At 38.0% G+C, this 21,741-nt stretch overlaps 1 protein-coding gene across 2 annotated transcripts in view; it reads left to right on the top strand.

Annotated features, from left to right (window-relative positions):
- The window catches only part of LOC149537226 (uncharacterized), a 214,470-nt gene that overhangs the window by 50,398 nt on the left and 142,331 nt on the right, over window positions 1–21,741 (top strand). For both annotated transcript variants that reach the window (XM_089807416.1, XM_089807417.1), the window contains exon 5: window positions 9,236–9,349. In XM_089807416.1, coding sequence (XP_089663542.1) covers window positions 9,236–9,349 — 114 coding nt within the window. The remainder of the gene's footprint in view (window positions 1–9,235; window positions 9,350–21,741) is intronic.

Genomic DNA, 21,741 nt, shown 5'->3' with positions numbered 1-21,741 from the left:
TACTATTACTTTGTTAGTGGCTTCTGCTTGGCCATTTGCCCTTGGATAATAAGGACTAGAGAAGGAATGAAAATTTTTATGCTCACTTGTCATCCTAATGGTGTGATTCAGAAAATGTACTCTATCATTTGTCAGCTGGAGTGGAATCCCGAATCTTGTGACTATTTACTCATATAGAAATCTCACCATGCTGAGAGCCGTGTTGTCTGGAAGGGTCCTTACTTTAGCCCATTTCGTTAGGTACTTTGTTGCCACCAGTATGTATTTACATGATGGCTTTTGCTTACTGGTAAGGGACCCACAAAGTCCAATCCCACTGTTCGAATAATTCTTGAGGTTGAGACGGGAATAGTGGCATGAAGTCCCTTTTTAGTGGTTTTCCTGCTCTCTGACAAGTGTCGCAGCTCAATACCCATTCCCTCGCATCTGCGTACAATGTTGGCTACCAGAGTCCTGCCAAGAGTACCTTCCTTGCTGTAGTATCTGGTCCCATGTGACCTCTCGCTAGTCCTTCATGGGATTCTTTTAGAACTCTTGGAATTTCTTCCTCGACACACCTCCTCATTATTCCATCCGGTCCCATTTTGTACAATAACCCTTCAATTGGCTGAAATGTGCTACTTTTTAAGACAATTTTCCTCCTCTCCGCTACAGGCATTTCTCTTGGGAAGGTTGCTATTGATAAGTACTGTCCGATTTTTTCATACCATTGAGGTAACACTGCGATCTGAAATAAGTGTGCATGTGGAAAGCTCTCACACACCCCACTGCCCAAGGCTTCTCCTGACTTGATCAACAATCACATGAGTTTTTCCTAGCTGGACTATGATTTTAAATGTAAACTCTTATAGTAGAATTAGCCATCTACTTACTCTCCCTTGGATCACTAGTTTGTTTACTAAGTACATTAGTGCTTGGTGGTCAACAAAAAATGTAAAGGGTGCAACTAATAAGTAATGTCTGAATTTATGCATTGCATATACCATACCTAATGCTTTTCTCTTCATGGTACTGCAGTTACGCTTTGCTTTAGATAGAGCCTGCTTGCAAAATATACAGGATGATCAAGCCCTTCCTTCCTTGTTTATGCCAAGGTGACACCTATTGCATAATTGGATGCATCCACATGGACACGAAATTCTTTGTCCCAGTCGGGATATATGAGGATGGGGGCCCCGACTAATCTTTTCTTCAGTTCTTGGAAGGCTTCTTCCTGCTCTTCTTCCACCCAAACCGCTCTCCTTTCCTGGTTAATTTCTCCAGTGGCATTGACACTTCGGCAAATCCTTTTATAAACCTCTTATAGTATCCTACATGGCCCAAGAATAATTTGATACCTGTTACATTCGACGGAGCTTCCATTTCCAAAATCACCTTGATCTTATCAGGATTTGTCTTCAATCCTTCTTTGTATACAATATGCCCAAGAAGTCTCTCGTGTGACACCATGAACCTGCATTTTTTTCAGATTGAGGGCTAGTCTTGCTCTTCGACATTTCTCCATGCATTCCCCAAGAATTTTTAGGTGCTGCTCCTGCCCACTATAAACTGACCAGTCATCCAAGAAGGCTTTGAAATTCTCCACTGACATGCCATCGAAGTTATGTAGTATGATCCTTTGGAAAGTGGCTGGTGCATTGCATAGTCCGTAGGGCATCCTATTATAGGCATATACCTCGTCTTCAACTACAAATGTAGTTTTTAGCTTATCTTCTTCCGCAATGCTAATCTGATTGTACCTTGAAAATTCGTCCATGAAGGAATACATCTCATGGCCGGCTACCTCCTCCAAAATGCTATCAATAAATAGAATGGGGAATGGGTCTTTTATTGTCACCACATTCAAACATCTAAAATCTACACATCCGAAATTGAGCACCATCCTTCATGAGTGATATGACTATATGAGATACCCATTCACTCTTTTGTACTTTGAATATTATCACTGCTTCTAACATCTTTGTGATTTCTTCTCCGTCCCTTTCTGCATAGTTTTTATTCATTCTATAAGGTCTTTTTTGCACTAGTCTTGCTCCGGGTACCAATTGGATTTGATGGACACAGTTCTAGGGATACTCCCTTCAAGTCTTTGTACCTACAAGCAAAGACGTCCTTATACTCCAGGAAGATTCTAACGGCTGTCGCCTTCAACACTGGGTCCCAATTATCTCCTATCCAGATTTCTTTAGGTTGATCTACTTCTCCCAGGTTTAAAGTCTAGAGTTTGGCCTCTTCGTATTCCACCTTTTTTTCAAAAATGTGTGCAAGTGTCTTGTTGAGAGTTGCCACCTCTTATACTCTGTATACCCTTCCGGGTATCGTTCTTCCGACTCAAATTCCTATACTTCGAACATGTTACATTTCGCATGAAAAACTTCATAGTCTCCCATTTGCTAGTGAAATAATCCATTAAGGGAACTTGTGTCGTCTTCTGAGCATTCCCCTAATTGAATTACTCCTTCCTCATCTGGTTCCATCCCTCCATAGTCTTCTCCTTCGGAGTCTGATGCCAAGTCCTGACTTATTGACTAGTTCTTGAGATCTATGATGTACTTTCTACCTTCGGACTCAATAGATAGAGTGTTCCGTTTCCAATTATAGGTAGCTTTTGTTGCAGCCAACCATCCTCTTCCTAATAAAGCATCGTACCCTTTCTTCTCTAAGGTGATAACCACAAAATCCAAAAAAAATTGTTGCATACCAACTATGACTTTTTGTCCCATCAATGTTTCTATACTTTTGATTCCATGTTGGACCGCTCCCACTAGTTGAAATGTCGGTGGCCAGAGTATAGGTTTCCCTATTTCCTTCCATGTTTCTTTTGATAAGACATTTACGCTGGAACCTCCATCAACAATAGTATTTGAGAGCTTGCACCCTAGTATCTCCATCTCTACTACCACTGGTGTTCTCCCCATCCCTATGGTGAACAGGGTATTGTCTTCTATCAGTACTTCTCCTTCCTTCTCTTTCTTTAAGGTTGTCCCTTTCGGGTTTGCCCCTTGTGTTAGTGCTACCTGTAATTGGGGTAATGTTTCTAATAAATCACCTATTTTCACTAGGATAGTAGTTTTCAGTACTTGTCACACAATATTCATTAGACCCCTATCCGAAGTAGGCTTTTCCAGCTTTGTCTTTCCTTCCTCTCCCATGCTATCTTGAATGTCTTTCTTTGTTTCTTGAAATCTTTCGATTTCCGTAGTAGCATCTGGATAGGTTAATTTTTTGGCTTGCATCCTGGTGACTGCAAGAATTTTGCCTTTTGGATCTTTAATGTCTAGCATAGTTACCCCCTTTTTGTCTCGGGCAATTTGTATCCTCATGATTGCCTGGCCCACACCATTTATAGAATATTCCTCCATTTTGTCCGCCTCTGCTTTGACAATCTTGTGCAAAATATTCCCATTTATTGCATCTCTTACATTGGATCATCGGCCTCCCCTTGGAATCATACTAGAGTGGACCCCATGGTGTGTTGTTATTGCCACTGTTGTTGCTATTATTATTACTTCTTCTCCTGTTATTTCTATATCCTCTTGGTGAGGTTTCTGTATTTGTGTTCTTTAGCAGAGTGGAGGGAGGTGTAGATTGCTCCCCTTGGGTCAGGAATACTTGAGCGCTCTTTGTTTTTAAATTGTAGGGGCAACCTTTAATTGCGTGCCCCAATACCTGACAAATCTCACTAAATGCTTTCTTCGGGCATGCTCCCTTTGTATGGCCTTCTTTTTCACAGTCAGTACACCAAAGTTCTCTCTCTTCTTTCTTTTCTTCTTTACTCCTTGCTGCTTCCTTTATCAATCGCCTCAAGTCTTTTCTCAGGGTTTGAATGGTTTTGGATTCTTCTTCGTTCTCCTCGAAACTTTCACTTGCGCTTCCATGCCTTCTTGCCTTGGAAGTCTTACTCTTGCTTTCTATGTCCATGGCACGAGTACATGCAGGTCGATGCTGGGACTATCTTCATCTTTTTCCTAAGGGACGGTGTTAATCCTTCAATGAACCATTGTTTCTTTAGTCCATCTGCCGGTTTGTTGTCTAGTTTCCCTACCAGCTCTTTCATTCTTCTACTGTAGGCTTTGATGGATTTTCTCTTCCCTTGTCTTGTGTTATAAATCTCCATTACAATTTCATTATCTTCCCTCAGGAGTCTGAATTCTTCCTCAAAGGCTGCGCAGAGATTATTCCATGTGTTTTTCTTTGCTGCCTCCAAATCAGTATACCAATCAATGGTAATGCCCCTTAGTGTGGCCGGGAAAGCTTTTAGCTATTATGCTGCGTCATTTTCTTTGTTCACTTGCCATATTGTTATACATGTTTTATAGTGGTGAGCGGGGTCCTCCGAGCCATCCCTTGTGAACCTTGGTAATTTTTGTTTGTCTATTGCCATTATGTGAGGCTTTTTCCCTCTTGTCAGAACACTTCTTCCAGATAGAGCACCTCCTCCGGATTGAACACTTCCTCTCGATGGAACACCTCCTCCTGACTGGAAGTTCACTCTCGAGGAGAAACTACTGAAAGTATCCTCTTCTTCTTGACTTTGCTCCTGTCAGAGATCTATCCCTGTAGGTGTCTCTGGATTTCTGTATCACAAGGTGTCTCCTAGATGACCAAATTTGCTATACCTTCGATTATATGCCTAATCAACCCTTCTTGGATTCTTATGGAATCCCCTTGTCCTCCCCTCAAGTTACGATGTCTCTCCTGCTGCTGTTGGAGACATAGTATCCTCAAGGTGACTTCTTCCTCAATTTCTTCTCCTTATACCTGCCTAGGATATATGTTTGGAATCAGGGGCATGAATCAATTTTATTGTCTATTTCCCTTTTTGGAATTTTCACGTTCCTCGCGTTCCTTGGTCCTCCTTTTTGCAAACTGCTGGAGTACTTGTTGTCTCCTCCGTTCCCTTTGTGTCTCAGCTCTTTCCTCTTCTACTCGTAACAAATTGTGGGCTAACAGGTGAGGAACCTCTCTTAGGAGATAATACACTGCTGGTGGTACCAAAAGCTTGTTGTGTGCCGTACCCTCAGGGACCATTTTCTCACGGGTTTCCCTTCGTACGTATTGATCGACCACAACTTCGTAGGCCATCACCAGATCACGTGTCAACTGATCTTCCTTGGTTATTTCGTCCTCTTCTCCATCACTATTTGTTACTTGATGAGCAGTACAAAGGGCCTTTCCATTACTCCATCTTGCTGACCTCTAGGTTCGTACTTAGGCAACGATGCCACAAATGTAGAGTGGAAATATCACTCAAGCTCATAGAGATATGCTAATCATACAAAATAACACAATTGAGATACATATAGAGTAAGACATAGAATGTACCATCAATACCACAATACCAGTAAGCGAAGAAATGGTTTCTTTATTAATACCAGAAACAACATGAGTACATTGACAATATTCCAAGTACTTATAGAAGGGTCGATTGGTTGGAAACCAACCGATGCATTTCCTCACCTCCTAACTACCTAGCCCGACTAGCTTTAACAAGTACTAAACATAATAATTACTTTATTCCGACTACAGACGACATTGGTAAAATATGAACAACTGAATCACTAACTCCATGTGCCATTGTCAAGATTATGTGCCACTGCCAGGGATATAAATCTTGCACACTAAAACCCATGATTAAGTGCAATTGCATATAATAACATAGCCGAAGCAATAAATGCATTAAATACCTAATTTAACCATTTATTCAATTATACTAAAATAATCCATTTACATCACTCACGTTCGCATAAAGCATAATCAAAGCAAGAATGAAGTAAATCACCATAACATTAAATCCAACATATAACATAATCAGAGATATGTCTGAATACCGGATAACCAAATATCATCACAAAACATACTGTCATCTCAAAATAGCATCATCATGCAAATATGATAAACCGAACAACATAGTAATCTAACATTTATGATACTGAAATCAAAGTATAACATCCGACCCCTAGGTCATCTCAATGTAGAAGTAATAACATGAGTACAAGTATCTCTCGGATCAAAATATAACAAGGTACAGATTGCAAACACAAGAGGCACTACATGCATAGTGGATATTTATTGCACTCCACTCTCTTTCTATGCAAGCATGCATAGTGGGAATCTATTGCCCACTATGGTAGTGGATTTCTTATTATATTAATATAGATTCCTTTTCTTTTCCCTAACCTTAATTAGGCCTAATGTGGCATGATCCGGGCCATCTGTTGTAATTGAGGACCTATATAAAGGCCTCAATGCTCATTTGTAACGAGAGGATTTTATGAGATTGTTGCTATGAGCTACTAAGAAAATAGAGTTTTCATTGAAGCTTGGTGAATACTTGATGTGTCTTGGTGCTTGCTTGTTCTCTCAAATTCCCTCAATTAGATTAAGTTTAGCCTAGTTAAAGTGTTGTGATTGCAATGGAGTGATGGTGTATTGATGAATTCCTTTAGTTCATTCTTTTGATGTTTTAGTGATTCTAAATCATTGTGCAAAGTTAGCCCAAACCCCTTTCATGCATATGTTTAACTTCTATTATTTATATATATTGTTTTTTATGATGGTGTATTTGGTGGTTTGAAAATCTTTCAGCATAACCCTTGAAGATTGCACCAGTTCACGCATAGTTGTAGTATAACTTGACGAAGCAGAGCTTGGTAAACTCGTCCACCAGAGTACCATTTATTATCATCACTACCCTTAGGAATAGATTAGAATCTCTGAATCCTATCCCATTTCATTTCCGCATATTTCGTGAAAACCCAAAAAAGTACTTTATTGCAAAACCTTTAGGGCCTGTTTGGTTGCAGGCATAGGAATGGAGAATAGGAATGCATATTGGGAATAGGAATGGCTATTCCAATAATAACTATTTTTTGGAATGGGTATAAGCTCATTTTAGAGGCAAAATGGGAATATGTATTCCTATTCCCTATTCCAATTGACGAACCAAACGGAAAATAGAAAATGTATTCCGATTTTTCTATTCCTATTCTAACAACCAAGCAGGCCCTTAGATAGCTCCCACATCCAGTATGACTTAAATGAGTTCGAATAGATACACGTAAGGCCCCTTGTGATCATTAGCAAATCACATCAACCACTGAGCTTATCCACAATCAAGACTTGACATTGAAGTAACCTTGGAGACATCGTATGATCTTCTAGCAATCTTAGCATACACAAGACTTTGTTCAAGAGAGGATAAGATATTTCGGTATTTTGTTCTATTGTTTGGTGGGTTATAAAACATGCATCAACAATGTTCACTACTGACGACCTCACCTTCACCGACCACCTCCTCAGGTAGTCCCTTTGTGAGTCTCTTGAACCTTTGCCTTCTTTCTGCTTGTTGCTACAATAATATTGCTTTCCGGGTAATCTCTCACTCCTCTACTTCTTTTTTCGAATTTCTATTTTTATTTAATTGATTTGGCGTAAATATTTTCCTTATGCATCCACAAGAAAACAACACATGATAAAGTCAAAGAACACTTTTGTTCATTTATTGTTTGTATACAATCTATGTTATTGTATGAACATAATCATAACAATGTGTTCTCCTTTTTTCATCTTCCCTTTCAAGGTTCACTTCATACTTCCTTTACCATGGGATTTATCTTTGTTCTCGTCTTCCTTTCATCATTCTTCCTTTCGGCGGTAGTACTCCTTGAGAACTTGTTGTCATCGGTTCTCGCGGTCGATTTCTTCCTGTCGGTTTTGTAGTTCCAGGAATGTCTGTGCCAACAACCGTGGGAGACAATACATCAAACGATCTACAATCAGACTTACTCTGAGGGCGTTCTAGACGACACCTTCTAGGATCCTTCCTGTGCAACTTTTCTTCGCACTAGTGTCTCAATAGATGCTTGGAGTATTGAGATGAAGTCCGTCATCAATTCTTGTTTACCTTTGAATAACTGGTGATTCTTGTCTTCTTGACGATTACTCTCACCGTAATCTATTGGTTGCTCCATCACATTCCATTCGCAATCCACTCTTTGCTTCTCAGAATCGGTAAATGCAACAACTTCCCGCCTACGGGAAACTGGTTTTATGCATACTAGTGTATTATGAAAGTTATAACAGAGAAAGAAAATACAATTGAATATCAGAAAACCACCATGTATTTCATAATTGTTCTTCCAAGTTTATCAATGGACATCACATTATAACATAACATTGCTGTCTCTCGTCTATAGAGATTGTACATATACCATCCGAAGGGGTGCGACTCAATTGTCACAACATAACGACTTACCCCTCGGCTACAAATGACTCACAAAATACTTAGCCCATTCCCAACAAGTACGATTATGCTGACAACACCCAATGCACTGTGTCAGCCTATGGGAACCTGATGATAGGCTAATCATGCTAGTTGGTGCTGACACTAAGAAGGCATAAAAATGGGGACACCAAAATTTGTTTCCAATGTAGTCATAACTAACACCTGATCAGATGAATCAATTATTGCAGCCTGCTGCCCCTACTATTTACAGATTAAATATCTGTCATTGCCACCACAAAAAGCGTAGGAAAACTTTCCAGCAGTTGTCAGCTTCCATACAACCAACAAAAGGAGAATAATTAGATTTTCAAGGAAATTTTCTCTTGACATGCATGATAACACTCAAACCAGATGCTCCTACATCAGTATTCTAGGAATTCAAGAAGTCTATGGGAGTACTGTGATCTGTGCCCTCAATTGTGGCAAAAATTTAGGCATTCGTCTGTTAGAAAGCTCTTTGTTTTTGCTGTTATATTTTTGCATTAGTGTTCTGTAGCTGATTTGAGAACAAACCCCTTTGGCTTCCTTCAGCAGTGTCATATAAGGGGTGAAATTGTGTGGAAAATATTCTCATTTTTTTTTGACGTGATAGCATGCCATTATAAATACATGGAATTTAGTTTTGTATTGTCAATATAATATGGTAACTCCCTGTGGTTGTTTATAGATTCAGCTGCTATAAGATTTATGTAGAGGTTATTACATCATCAATGCATTAAAACTTGTTTACGGTTTTCATTATGTAAAATGATGAGCTCTGTTGGTGTCTTATACTAAGCATTTACAGATGTTTAGCCCCAATTTGTCTCTTTTAACTTCTTTCATCTGTAATAGCCTTCATTATTTTTAGAATTTTCCTTTTCTGCTGTTTAAGATAGGGAATAAATAATTTGTCCTCAGCTATGGTTATTTCCTTTCAAAAGTTAATAATAGGTTTGTAATTTCCAGGCTGGTATGAAAAGGGATGAACTTGGGAAGGTGCTTTTGAAGTATCCGTGGCTATTGAGTAAATGCATTCAAGATAATACTAGTGATGTTATATCATTTTTGTTTGCAGCAAAGGTAAGATTCTAGACATTGTGACATCATATTAATCTAAATGTGGACATAAACATGATTGTTTACAATGTTGCCTACCCATTTTAATTCATGGATGTATCGATTCCTGTCAGCCACTTGGCATTTTCATCTGATTTTGATGTTATTCAATAATATTGTTTCGGGGATGGTTGCTGGCTTGTTTAGTTCTGTTGAGGTTTTATCTTTTGAACTTTAATCTTTCTATTCAGAGATTAATGAGAGATAGCCTTATCATAAATTAGATCTATTACATAGGTAAAAGATAGTATTGACGTTTTGTAGCTTTACTCGGATAAATTACCTCAATATATATATATATATATATATATAAGAGTTTAATTATGATAATGAACAGACATGTCCCATGAAGGGACATCTCTCTTATAAATATAAGGGGAGGCTGCAGTTGGAAAACATACACCAAATACATGACAGTGCTTAGTACATTTGCAGCGATCCCGGAAAACCAGCATGGTATCAGAGCCGGACTGCAAATATAATAAAACAATCAAAAGACATGGTAGAATGATTTCATGCCTGTGATATGTAATCTTACAATCTTAAATTTTAAGAACAAAAAAAGGAAGGAAACTTTGCCTATACATCACAAATAAGTGCTATAGTGAACCCGGAAGGAGGCATAAAATAGTTCATGGAAGATTGGCAATAAATGGAATAATTCATACTAACCAGCAGTGAGAGATAGGATATAGCCAGCAGTTGAAAGAAAAATAAAATAGATAAATCAGCATAAAGACTTCAGTTCTGTCGATAGTCGCAGATATACCTATCTCTCATCCAACACATCATATCATCAGCAAGTTGCAAAGAACTAAGTACTAAATACAATATCAGTTCGTGAGGGAAATAAAAAAGGACCAGTAGCAATTTGAATACACAACCCATAACTGGACTTCCCACATCAGCCAAAACTAAGAGAAGTAAAAAGGCTAATAAGAGAGGAGCATATGTGATGTCACCCAGATTACTCACCAAATCACAGTCAACAAGAACACAATGATTAATATACATGCTAAGAAGTATCTGGAATGAAAAGCAACATTGTGGCAGCACTGAATCATTCAAATTAGCACTTTGATTACACAATCAGCATACAGTTGTCACAGACAATAAATGGAGGCACGGTAAATAACAGAACGGGTTAATACTATGAGGTTGAAGACTAGCTAATGAGAGCGATAAGAATCCTCAAACCATTAGAGGGATGTTACAGAAAAATTGAAAATTGAATCGAACCAATTATTCTCAGACTGAACTACAATTGGAAACTCAACCGGCCAAAGGAGTACAATTACTAATAATCATCGTCATGCCATTTAAATTGCCGATTGACAAATAAAAGCATGGCAATAGTGAGCCAAGTTGATGTTCTAGTCGATAGCCTTTATACATAATCTTTTGGTACTTACTAATATCTACTAATCGCCTTCTTAGGTATCAGATGGTGGTAATCAAACAAGTTTATATCAGAAATAATACCGTGTTTAATATCGGCATTAAATGGAGTTGAATACATCCTTTAGATGCAAGGAATATATCAGAAAAATGACTAGAAAGATGAGTCATTTTCAATATAGAGAAAGATGAAATCATTTGGATCGATCCATGAAACACATAAAATGGCCTTCAACAATCAAATAAATATTTTAATCACTATCAGCAAATGAGGATAGTTGAATTTAAATAAACATGGAGAATGATTCCAATCAAATCGATGACTCATTTGCTACAAAAGATAAGAATATTAATGGATTTGAAGATTGTCAGTTGTTCTTAATGTTCTGCCTTCATCAAATCATAAGTAAATATATGTGCACCTGACCGGGAAATACATATAAAGGACAGATTATTTGAACGCAAGACTAGTCCTTTGTAGCCATCAAAGACTAAAAGGTGAAAGGTTTAAAACAATAGTAAGATCATCCCTTACATTAAAAGAAGAAAATGTATGCATTTTACGTTTTCGAAGGAAGAGAGGTAGAGTTCACATGGAAGGATATAAAAGGTAAGTTTATGAATTTATTTCATGTTTGTATGAATTTATGTCCATTTATAAATAGAGATATAAATATTCATACATAATTATTAAAGGGAGATTGAGATTCAGAGGGAGACAGACATTTCATTAGAGACAACCTTGAAAGAGAGGGAGCAAATAGTGGGTATGATTCACTAAACCTTTGGTGATCTTGATCATATTGATTTAGAGGGAGTGAACAATGTTGAGATGGATTCTCAAGTGATTAATAAATTGTAGTAGTCAATAGGATTGTGATTCATGAATATACCTCATGACTATGTGATTTTAATGGGCCTATCCCCTGTGTACATCATGAGGAAGTGACAACTTCCAAATGATGTCACTTGTATTTGCAGAAGTTATTGAAAGGTGATGATCTTACAATAACTTAATTTTCTATTATGATGGATATCTTATGATGTCTATGTAGATCATGATAGATTATACTTTGCATGGTGGATGTATATATGGCAAGCATTATGAAGGTGCGTGTGCGCATATCTTATAAACATTTTTTGAGTACATTGTGAATGTTATGCAAATTGATATTCTAGAGGGCCATTACGCAGAGTACTTGGTGAACATCATGCAACTTGATGTTTTGGAAGGCCATTACTCATAGTAATTGGTGAACATTTTGCATTTCAACATTCTGGAAGGCCATTACTCAAAGAGTACTTGTTGAATATCCTTGATATTCTGGGAGACCAACACTCATGATATCGGATGAAATATTAAACATTTTTAAGTAATTGGTGAATATAATGTATTCTGGGAGACCAATACTCATGATATCAGATGTGATATGAAGACTTTTTGAGTACTTGGTGAATATCAAATGTGGGTATTCTGGGAGACCAATACTCATGATATCAGATGTGATATCAAACCTTATTGAGTAATTGGTGAATATCAATAGTCGATATTCTAGAAGACCAATACTCATGATATAAAATGTTGAATATCTTCTGATCAAAGACATTCTTATATTACATTGAGATAATATATGGTCATCCTCCCTAGCTAAGAGGGAGTGTTGATGTTTTGTAGCTTTACTTGGATAAATTACATCAAGATATATATATATATATATATATATATATATATATATATATAAAGAGTTTAATTATGATAATGAACAGACATGTCCCATGAAGGCACGTCTATTCTCTCACCTCTTATAAATATAAGGGGAGGCTGTGTTAAAGTTGTAGCTTCAGTCGGATTGACTCAATATCGGATTGACTCAATATACATTATTCTTATTGGTAAATCATCATTTCCTACATATACATATACATAATAATAATATATATTATTATATATATTATATTATATATAATACATATGTACATTATATATATATTCATATATATATATACACATATTATAAAAATTATTATAATTACATATATTAATTAAATGATGCTTAAACCTTAAAGACATGTCTCTTCATGAGACATGTCTCCTCTCATATTTATATGAGATCCAAATCTGCATTTGGGACACATCAATAACATTGGCAATGTTAGTACATTTGCAGAAAATGACCCATGTTACTCAACATGGTATCAGAGTCTAGTTGATTTTCTGCATGTTGAGAAGATTTCACATATCTATATCTATTGGAAGAGCACTCATGTTTATTGATTAAAATTAAAGCAGGAGAATAAGGTTGGATATAGGACAAGGATCTGAATCAGTGTTCATGTGTAGAGTAGGGCTCTGGAAATACACGGTGGTATAAATAAAATGTTTGACAAAAGTGATAAGATTAAGTTCTAATGTTTGAATTGGAGTCAACAGTTTTTCAGACAAAGACAATGATAAATAGGGGCCGTGACATATTAGCTAGCAATATATAGCAAGAATCACACATACAATAACACATGATTCGAGAACAACATAAATCGATGCATGAGGTATTAGGTTGGTTGTATAAGCAGTGATTGCATCCAAACCATGAGATGTCAGTCACAACCACGTCACCATCATCAGCAGAAGAAGTATTCAAAGGCCTCCATATTCATTTAATATATTTAAGATAGTTATGTGGAAGGCTCATTAATAAATTGAAAGCTCAAAACTATTATCCCGAAGTCCATTTCTTATTATTTTGTGGGTCCCAAATTGTATTAATGCAGATGCATCATTGCATTTCCTAAGGGATTAAAAGAGGAGATGAAATCAATAATTTAAGGAGGGACTCACGACAAAATATAGAGACTATAAAAAGAGGAAATAAGAGAATCGAACAAATCAAAGCTTGGGCGCTTATTTGGAGTTTTAAATAGGAAGGTCAAAAGGTCATCAAATAACACATACCACCTTGCTTTGTTTGGAGCAGACCGATTCTAAGTCTCAAGGTGGCCAAATCTTCGTCGGGAGGAGTATTAATAAGGAAGAGTGATATATAGAAGAAATAGGCATCCATGAGAAGTTAAAGCACAAGAAACGAAGAACATAATAGCAATATGTAGATATGAGAAAATTGTCTACATGGCTGCAAGATGTTCTCTAGGCAATCTAGAGTCTGACCGATACTACTATTCTAAGAATAAATGCATTAGATATTCTTAACTTGGCTTAAGGGACACTCAGAAAATTCTTGGAAGTTCAATGGTTTGAGAGATGTTGTCTCTTCGTGGATGCAGAAGGATAGTCAGACAATATAGACAAACTCCTTGTAGTAGAAGATAGTTTTGTTATCATCAATTTGTCGGTTTTGCTGATGAATGATCATTCCAGTCTATGCGTTGACAGGATTTGACATCTTCACTCGAGCTTGGTGTAAACGGTCACTACTGATGGTGTAGTGGAGTATCTAATAGAGGTGGACCAATCATGTGTGAAGTGTATACACTCCATTGGCTTCTACATCTGGGTGTATATCTGCATACGACATATATTATCGTAGGTGCACGAATTAATCACCTACATTGCAATGGACAAAAACTTAGATTGTTCTTTCTGGATTATAGCAGCTCAACCTAATTTATGAGAATGGATAAATGAGGAACTCATTCTGATGGATATTACATGCTACAAATAATTATATTTATTTGCATTAAAGAGAATCTTGTAATATACATTCTTGATGTCTTCAAGGAGATACTGATAGAGGAAGTGAATAGGTAGTATCCAATCCTAGTTGCTACTAGAAGGTCAAACAATAGATTGCAAGATATCAATGAACTCAATCTATTCATTAGCGACAACACATATGGTGCATTTAAATGTGAAAGATCCTTGATGGATCTCTTCTGCTGATCTGCTGTAATTTTATATTTTTAAATTTGTTTTCCTGTTTATTTATGTTTTCTTGCAGAACTAGATAGAAGTGCAGAAAGGTTTGTTTGTTTTTAATGGTTTTATAACATAGAAAGGAATAGGGAATAGCAACCATGAAACAAGACTGAAATAAATAAGGTATTTAGTAAAAATCAGAATTATTGCAAACCGTACCAGACAGATTTGTCTGAATTATAGAGTCAAGCAATAAATCCAATGCATTTCCCAAAGCTCACATACAAATTTGATGTCAAACTGGAAGGTGAAGATTGTTCTCGAATCCAACATACATTTGGAGGTGAATACAAGCAATACTCTATACACCATGTGGTGTATCTGTTGCAAATGGCATCCCACGGGCTATAATGAACCACGTCCCAACTGGAAAGATGATATGCCACGCTGAAACCCCAATGAGAATTGATGCCTTTGTCCTTAATCACCACGCACAATGCTTAAGAGAATCGGTGCCAAAGATTGCTAAGGGCTACGTCCTAGCTAATCACTAACTTGGGGTTTGCGTCCCAAACTAGAAATCACCCATTCAGAGCAAATTCATAAACAAGTGATCATAGAATGAAGCTTCTATCTCCTTATAACCCCTCAAAATGCAAATCGAACCCTAAGTGTCTCCAAGTGGCATTGGGTAGTGAAAGTGTTATAATTTCTTATTTTAAAGTGGTTATGTTACTAGAAAATGACCTTTTTCCTCACAGACAGAAATCTATTCATTGAATTGCCCTGAGACCAAAGAGAAAGATTTAGAGAATTTCGAGACCTTTCCAACGAGCTATCACACCATAGGATGCACATCTAGACGATGCCAAAAACCCCTTATTACTCCAAAATGGCTAATAACTTAGCCTTAATTATTAAACGCTAATTTAGGAAATATTAAAAATATAACCCAAATAGCTACAAAATGCCCAACTGACATCTCAAACTATAAAATCATCTTGTCACCTGTCTGTGACTGAAGTCGGAAATCAAGGATCCATTGACAATCTCATCCCTAAAATCTAAGGATGCTCCTAAAATTTAGGAAACAAGCCCTACCCCTCTGAAACTGAACCCAAAGAGTAATCTCATGGAGACCTAACCCTGGGCAAGATCATACCTCCTAAAAAGTAGGAACTGCCTCCTAAAAACAAAGAACGTCTCCCAATTGATCAACAATTGCCAGAACATCAAGTCCCCAACACTGAATAACCATGTTGGGTCTCTATCCAACCTTGTCAGCCTACAAGGCCTCATAATAAGCTGACTCACATGTCTCTGCTAGACTGAGCTAAAAGAGGGGACATGACAAAATGGAGGTGATGTTATGAGTTTGTAGCCTGTACCTCGTAGAGGGCTAGTTTGGGTGATTGGTATATTGATTAGCCGGTGTACCTTGCCTCTTGCCTCATTTCTTCATTGAATCAGCATAGGAAGAGTATCAACTGAAATTTATGACTTGTGGCTGATTTGTTCCTTCAACAAGAAGGAAATTTTTCTTCATCATTGTTAGTTGTATATTGGTTGAGTTAACAGAAAAACAAAGATGACTCTTCAATTGGTAAAATTGAAGAGAATAATAATACACCCGTGGCCCATATAATTGCAAATTGGATAAGTTGAAGAGAAATACAGATTGCGGATCACTATTTGAGTTGAATTGTGGAATGTCATTTTGCTGAATTGTGGGGTTTCCTTGGAACATATGAATGGAACTACAGAGTTATTATATTGGTCGGTAATGTAAACTATCAACATCGGTGGTCAGCAGAATTACACATGATGATGAATTTATATTGCATATGGTTGGAGAAGAGTGCTCTCGCAAGATTAAGTTTGAGCATTTAAAGATGCCAAGAAAGCTCTCAATAATGGATAAGTGGGAATTTTACATTGAGGGAAGGAATAATAACCAATGTTTCATTCCCATTATTTGACACGTGGACCTTCATTGGAGCAACCTGTATCAAGAACATTAATGCGGAGATAAGTATCTATTATCTTTGAGTATTATATTTACTTGCTTATTGTAGTCTCTCTCTTATTTGTAATTCTACACATACTATAAGAGTTATTTGCCTTGATCTTTTCCTTTGTATTTGAAGTTGATCTTGTAGGAAAAGAAGAATGACACATTAGGCAACTTAAAAGAAGTTGTGATCAGGCTAGATAAAGTGAGGCTCTTGAAGAAAACATCTTTGATGATTGAGATTATGAGTATCCTTCTACATTAAGAGGGAGTATGACACTCTTCGAAGGCAATGCAAGAGCTTAGAAGATTAATACTCAGAGGGAGTCTAGAAATACATGTGTGTGATTGCATGATTTTGATGGGCCTACTCTTGAGTGCATCATGAGGACGATTGATATCAGATTTAGAGTGAGTCTGACACAAATTCTTGGGGAAGAGAGTCTCTAAGGGAGTAACTACTGGACCTGACTCCCTAGGATCATTGTTCAGAGGGAGGATTTTGAGGTGCAATCCTTTGTAAATGATATCTTCTCTATGAGGTGAAGTTCTAAGTGAAATTCCTTCTAATGCATTCTTCTCTATGAGGGAGAATTGAGCTGAAAGCCTTTGTACAACCCTTTGACTTGGTTCATGGCGGTTACTATTTCGCATATGATACATAATGAAGATGACAATCTTTCATTGACATATATAAACATAAGGTAATCATTGTAAGATGATAATCTTATAAATGTTAGACCTGTTATCACGACAAATTTCATTAAGTTGTTGTCCTAGAGTGCTGAAAGTCATGATAATGAATGTATCATAACAAACTTCATTAAGTTGTTACAGGATGTTTAAATTTTTGCAATTTTGTGTTATGAAAGGTGACGATCTTTCATGTGTGAGGTCACTATTGTAAGGCGACAACTTTATCAATAGTTAATTTAGTAGAGAATAAAGTAATATTGTATTTAGTACTTGTTAAGATTGAGCGGGTTGGGTAGTTAGGCGATGAGGGAATGCGTCGGTTGTCTTTCCAACCGATCGGTCCTTTTATAAGAACTTGGAATATTGATAATGGACTCATGATATTTTGGTATGAATAAAGTAAATCATTCTCTCGCCATTTTGATATTGTGGTATCAGGCACATGCTATGTTATTACTTTGTAGGAATATATCTTGTTATCTTGTGAATGTAAGTAATATTTCCATTCTACATGTTTGGCACCGTTTCCTAACTCCAAACTTGGAGGTCGACAAGATGGAGTAATGGGAAGGCCCTTTCTACCACTTATACATGTAACAAATAGTGACGGAGAAGGGGAAATAACCAGAAGATCGTTGACATGCGATTTGGTGACAACCTGGGAAGTTGTGGTTGATTAATACGTACAAAGGGAAGCTCGTGAGAGAACGGTTCCTAAAGGTATGGTATGCAACGAAATTTTGGTGCCACTAGCGGTGTATGATCTACTAGGAGAGATTCCTCGCCTGTTGGCACACAACTTGTTATGTGTGGAGGAAGAAAGAACCAAGACAGAAAGGGAACGAAGGAGGCAACAAGTATTCCAACAGTTTGTTGAAAGGAGGACAAGGGAATGCAACTTGGAGGATTGTGATAATCCGAAGAAGAGAAACATACATTAAACCAATTCATGCCCCTGATTCCAAACATATATCTGAGGTGGGTACTAGGAGAAGAAACTGAGGAGGAACTTGTCTTGAGGACACTATGTCTCTAGCAGCAAGAGGAGAGACGTCGTAACTTGAAAGGAGGACAACGGGATTCCACTAGAATCCAAGAGGGATTGATTGAGTATACAATTGAAGGTATAGCTAATTTGGTCATCTCAAAGACACTAGGAAGGAAGTTAGGGCACAAAATCTAGAGACACCTACATGAAGAGACCTCTGACAGGAGCAAAGTCCCGTAGAAGAGGATACTTCCAGTTTTCAAGGATCAAGCTCCTCGTCAAGAGGGAACTTCCAGTCAGGAGGAAGAGTTCCATCGGGAGGAAGAGTTCCATCGGGAGGAAGTATTCCACCAGGAGGGAAAAAGGCCAACATAATGGCAATAGACAAACAAAAATTGCCGAGGTTCACGGGGGATGGCTTGGAGGACCCCGCACGTCACTATAAAACATGCATAACCATATGGCAAGCCATCGGAGAAAATGATGTAGTTGAGTGGCTAAAGGCTTTCCCTGCCACAATAAGGGGTATAGCCATTGACTGATATCAATCTGGAGGCAAGAAAGAAAACCACATGGAATAATATCCGCATAGCCTTTGAGGAAGAATTCAGACTCCTAAGAGATGATGATGAAATAGTAACGGAGATTTATAACACAAGGCAAGGGAAGAGTGAATCCGTTAAAGCCTATAGTAGAAGACTAAAAGAACTGATAGGAAAACTTGAAAACAAGCTTGTGGATGGACTAAATAAAAGATGGTTTATTGAAGGATTAACACCGTCCCTTAGGAAAAAGATGAAAATAGTCCCACCATCAACCTTTGGGGATGCGTGTACTCACATGATGGACATAGAAAGAGAGAACAAAACTTCCAAGGCATGAAGGCATGGAAGTGCGAGTGAAAGTTTAGAAGAAAGTGAAGATGAATCCAAAACCATCCAAGCCCTGAGAAAAGACTTGAGACGACTAATGAAGAAAGTGGTAGGAAGTAAGGAAGAAAAAAAAGAAGGGAGGGAGCTCTGGTGCACCGACTGTGAAAAAGCCATACGAAAGGAACATGTCCAAAGGAAGCATATTGTGAGATTTGTTAGAAACTGGGGCACGCAATTAAAGATTGTCCCTACAATTTGAAAACACAGAGTGCTCAAGTATTCTTTACTCAAGGAGAGCAATCTACACCACCCTACACCCCTCCAAAGAGTACAAATACAGAAGCCTCATCAAGAGGATACAAAAATAACAAAAGAGGAAGTAGTAATAATAGCAACAACAACAACAACAACAACACATCGTCGCGAGCAATCCAGTATGATTCTAAGGGGAGACCGATAATCCAATGTAGAAGGTGCAATGAATGGGGACATTTTGCACGAGATTGCCAGGATGGAGGAGGACAAAATGGAGGAATGTTGTGTAAATGGTGTGGGCCAGGCAATCATGAGGATGTGAATTGCCTGAGATAGAAGGGGGTAAATATGTTAGACATCAAAGATCTAGAGAGAGAAATTCTTGCAGTCACAAGGATGCAAGCCATAAAATTAGCCCGTCCAGATGCTACTATAGAGACGAAAAGATATCAGGAAGCAAAGGACATTGAAGATAGCATGGGAGAGGAAAGAAAGACTAGGCCAGAAAAACCTACTTTGAGTAGGGGTGTACTGAATATTGTGAGGCAAGTACTAGAAACCACCATCCCTGTGAAAATTGCTGATTTATTGGAAATGTTACCCTAGTTGTAGGTAGCATTAACATAGGGGGAAAGCCTAGGAGGGGCAACTTCTAAGAAAGAGAAGGAAGGAGAAGCACGGATAGAAAACAATACCCTATTCACTATAGGAATAGAGAGAACACTAGCCGTAGTAGAAATGGAGATATTAGGGTGCAAGCTTTCAAATACTATTATTGATGGAGGTTCCGACGTAAATGTTTTATGTGAAGAAACGTGGAAGGCAATAGGAAAACCCACACTCTGGCCACCTACATTTCAAGTAGTGGGAGCGGATAAACATGGAATTAAGACTATAGGGACTCTGATGGGACAAAAAGTCATAGTCAATACTCAACAATTTTTTATTGATTTTGTAGTTATTACTTTAGAGAAGAAAGGGCATGATGCTTTATTAGGAAGAGGATGACTGGTTACAAAAAAAGCCACCCATAATTGGAAACATAACACTCTATGTATTGATTCATAACAAAGAAAGTACATCATAGACCTAAAGAACCAATCAGTAAGTTAGGACATAGCATCAGACTAGGAGGGGGAAGACTATGAAGGGATGGAACTAGATGAGGAAGGAGTGCTTAGGTTGGGGGAATGCTTAGACGACGAGACAAGTTCCCTTAATGGATTATTCCACTAGCAAATGGGAGACTACGAAGTTTTCCACACAAAATGTAATATGTTGCAAATACAAGAATCTGAGTCAGAGGAAAGATAGCCGGAGGGGTATACAAAGTACAAAGAAGGTGCGGCAACCCTTAGACCAGCACACATCTTTGAGAAAGAGGTGGAATATAAGAAGCCAAACTGGCCTCACACATTAAATCATAAGTACGAGCCCCAGAAGAAGTAACAAATCAGGGAAAGGGAGAACGTAGGTGCAAGAATGACATAGCCGTACAGGAAGAGACAGGTACAAATGACCGTACGAAGGAGACAGGCGTAGGTATGGACCACCATACGAAGGACATAGCAGAAGGAGGTGGTCGTACAATGAGAGGTACGAACGATCGCATGACGAAGAAGGAAAATGAGACACGGATGACCGTACAAGGACATAGGAGGCATGTATAGATAGGAAGGTGGCCGTATGGGGGACCACCGTACGGGAGGCAAAAAGGGTCGTACAAAGGAGTACAAGAGCAGTACAAAAAGTGACAAGGTTCGTATGGGCACAAACAGCCGTACACAGGCAAAAGGGAAAGCCACTTTAAACACTTTTGGAATTATGACACCACCACAAAATGTTGTAATTAAGCATAGGAAACACAAGTGGAGGGAACATTTTTGATTCCAAAAAGAAGAAACCAACGACATTGAAAGCTGAGGTAAGGAAGATGATAAAGGGCAAGGGTAAAATGGCACAAAAGATCACTGATGAGAATGTTTCTTTTGAAAGTGTTAGGGGCAACGAATGCCGCACTTGGTGGGAGCTAGAATGGACTACTCTTCAAGACAAATGGAAGGCTGAGAAAGTGGCCATGGAAGAGGCCTGGAGAATAGAAAAAACTAACTAGGGAAACGAGATCACTGCAGTAGAGGAAAAGAAGATGGATGTCTTGCGGGTACTATAGGGAGTTCGAGCAAAACAAAAGGTAGCTTAACGTGACCTGCAATGGCTTCGAGGAGCTCCGAGTATAGGGATGTCTTCCTAACCCTCTTCCTCAAG

The sequence above is a fragment of the Cupressus sempervirens genome, chromosome 10, assembly GCF_028749045.1.
Source record: "Cupressus sempervirens isolate cs-2001-9-10 chromosome 10, ASM2874904v1, whole genome shotgun sequence".
Classification (NCBI taxonomy): domain Eukaryota; kingdom Viridiplantae; phylum Streptophyta; class Pinopsida; order Cupressales; family Cupressaceae; genus Cupressus; species Cupressus sempervirens.
Note: the sequence above shows the minus strand (reverse complement) of the source record. Positions and strands in the feature narration are given on the sequence as shown.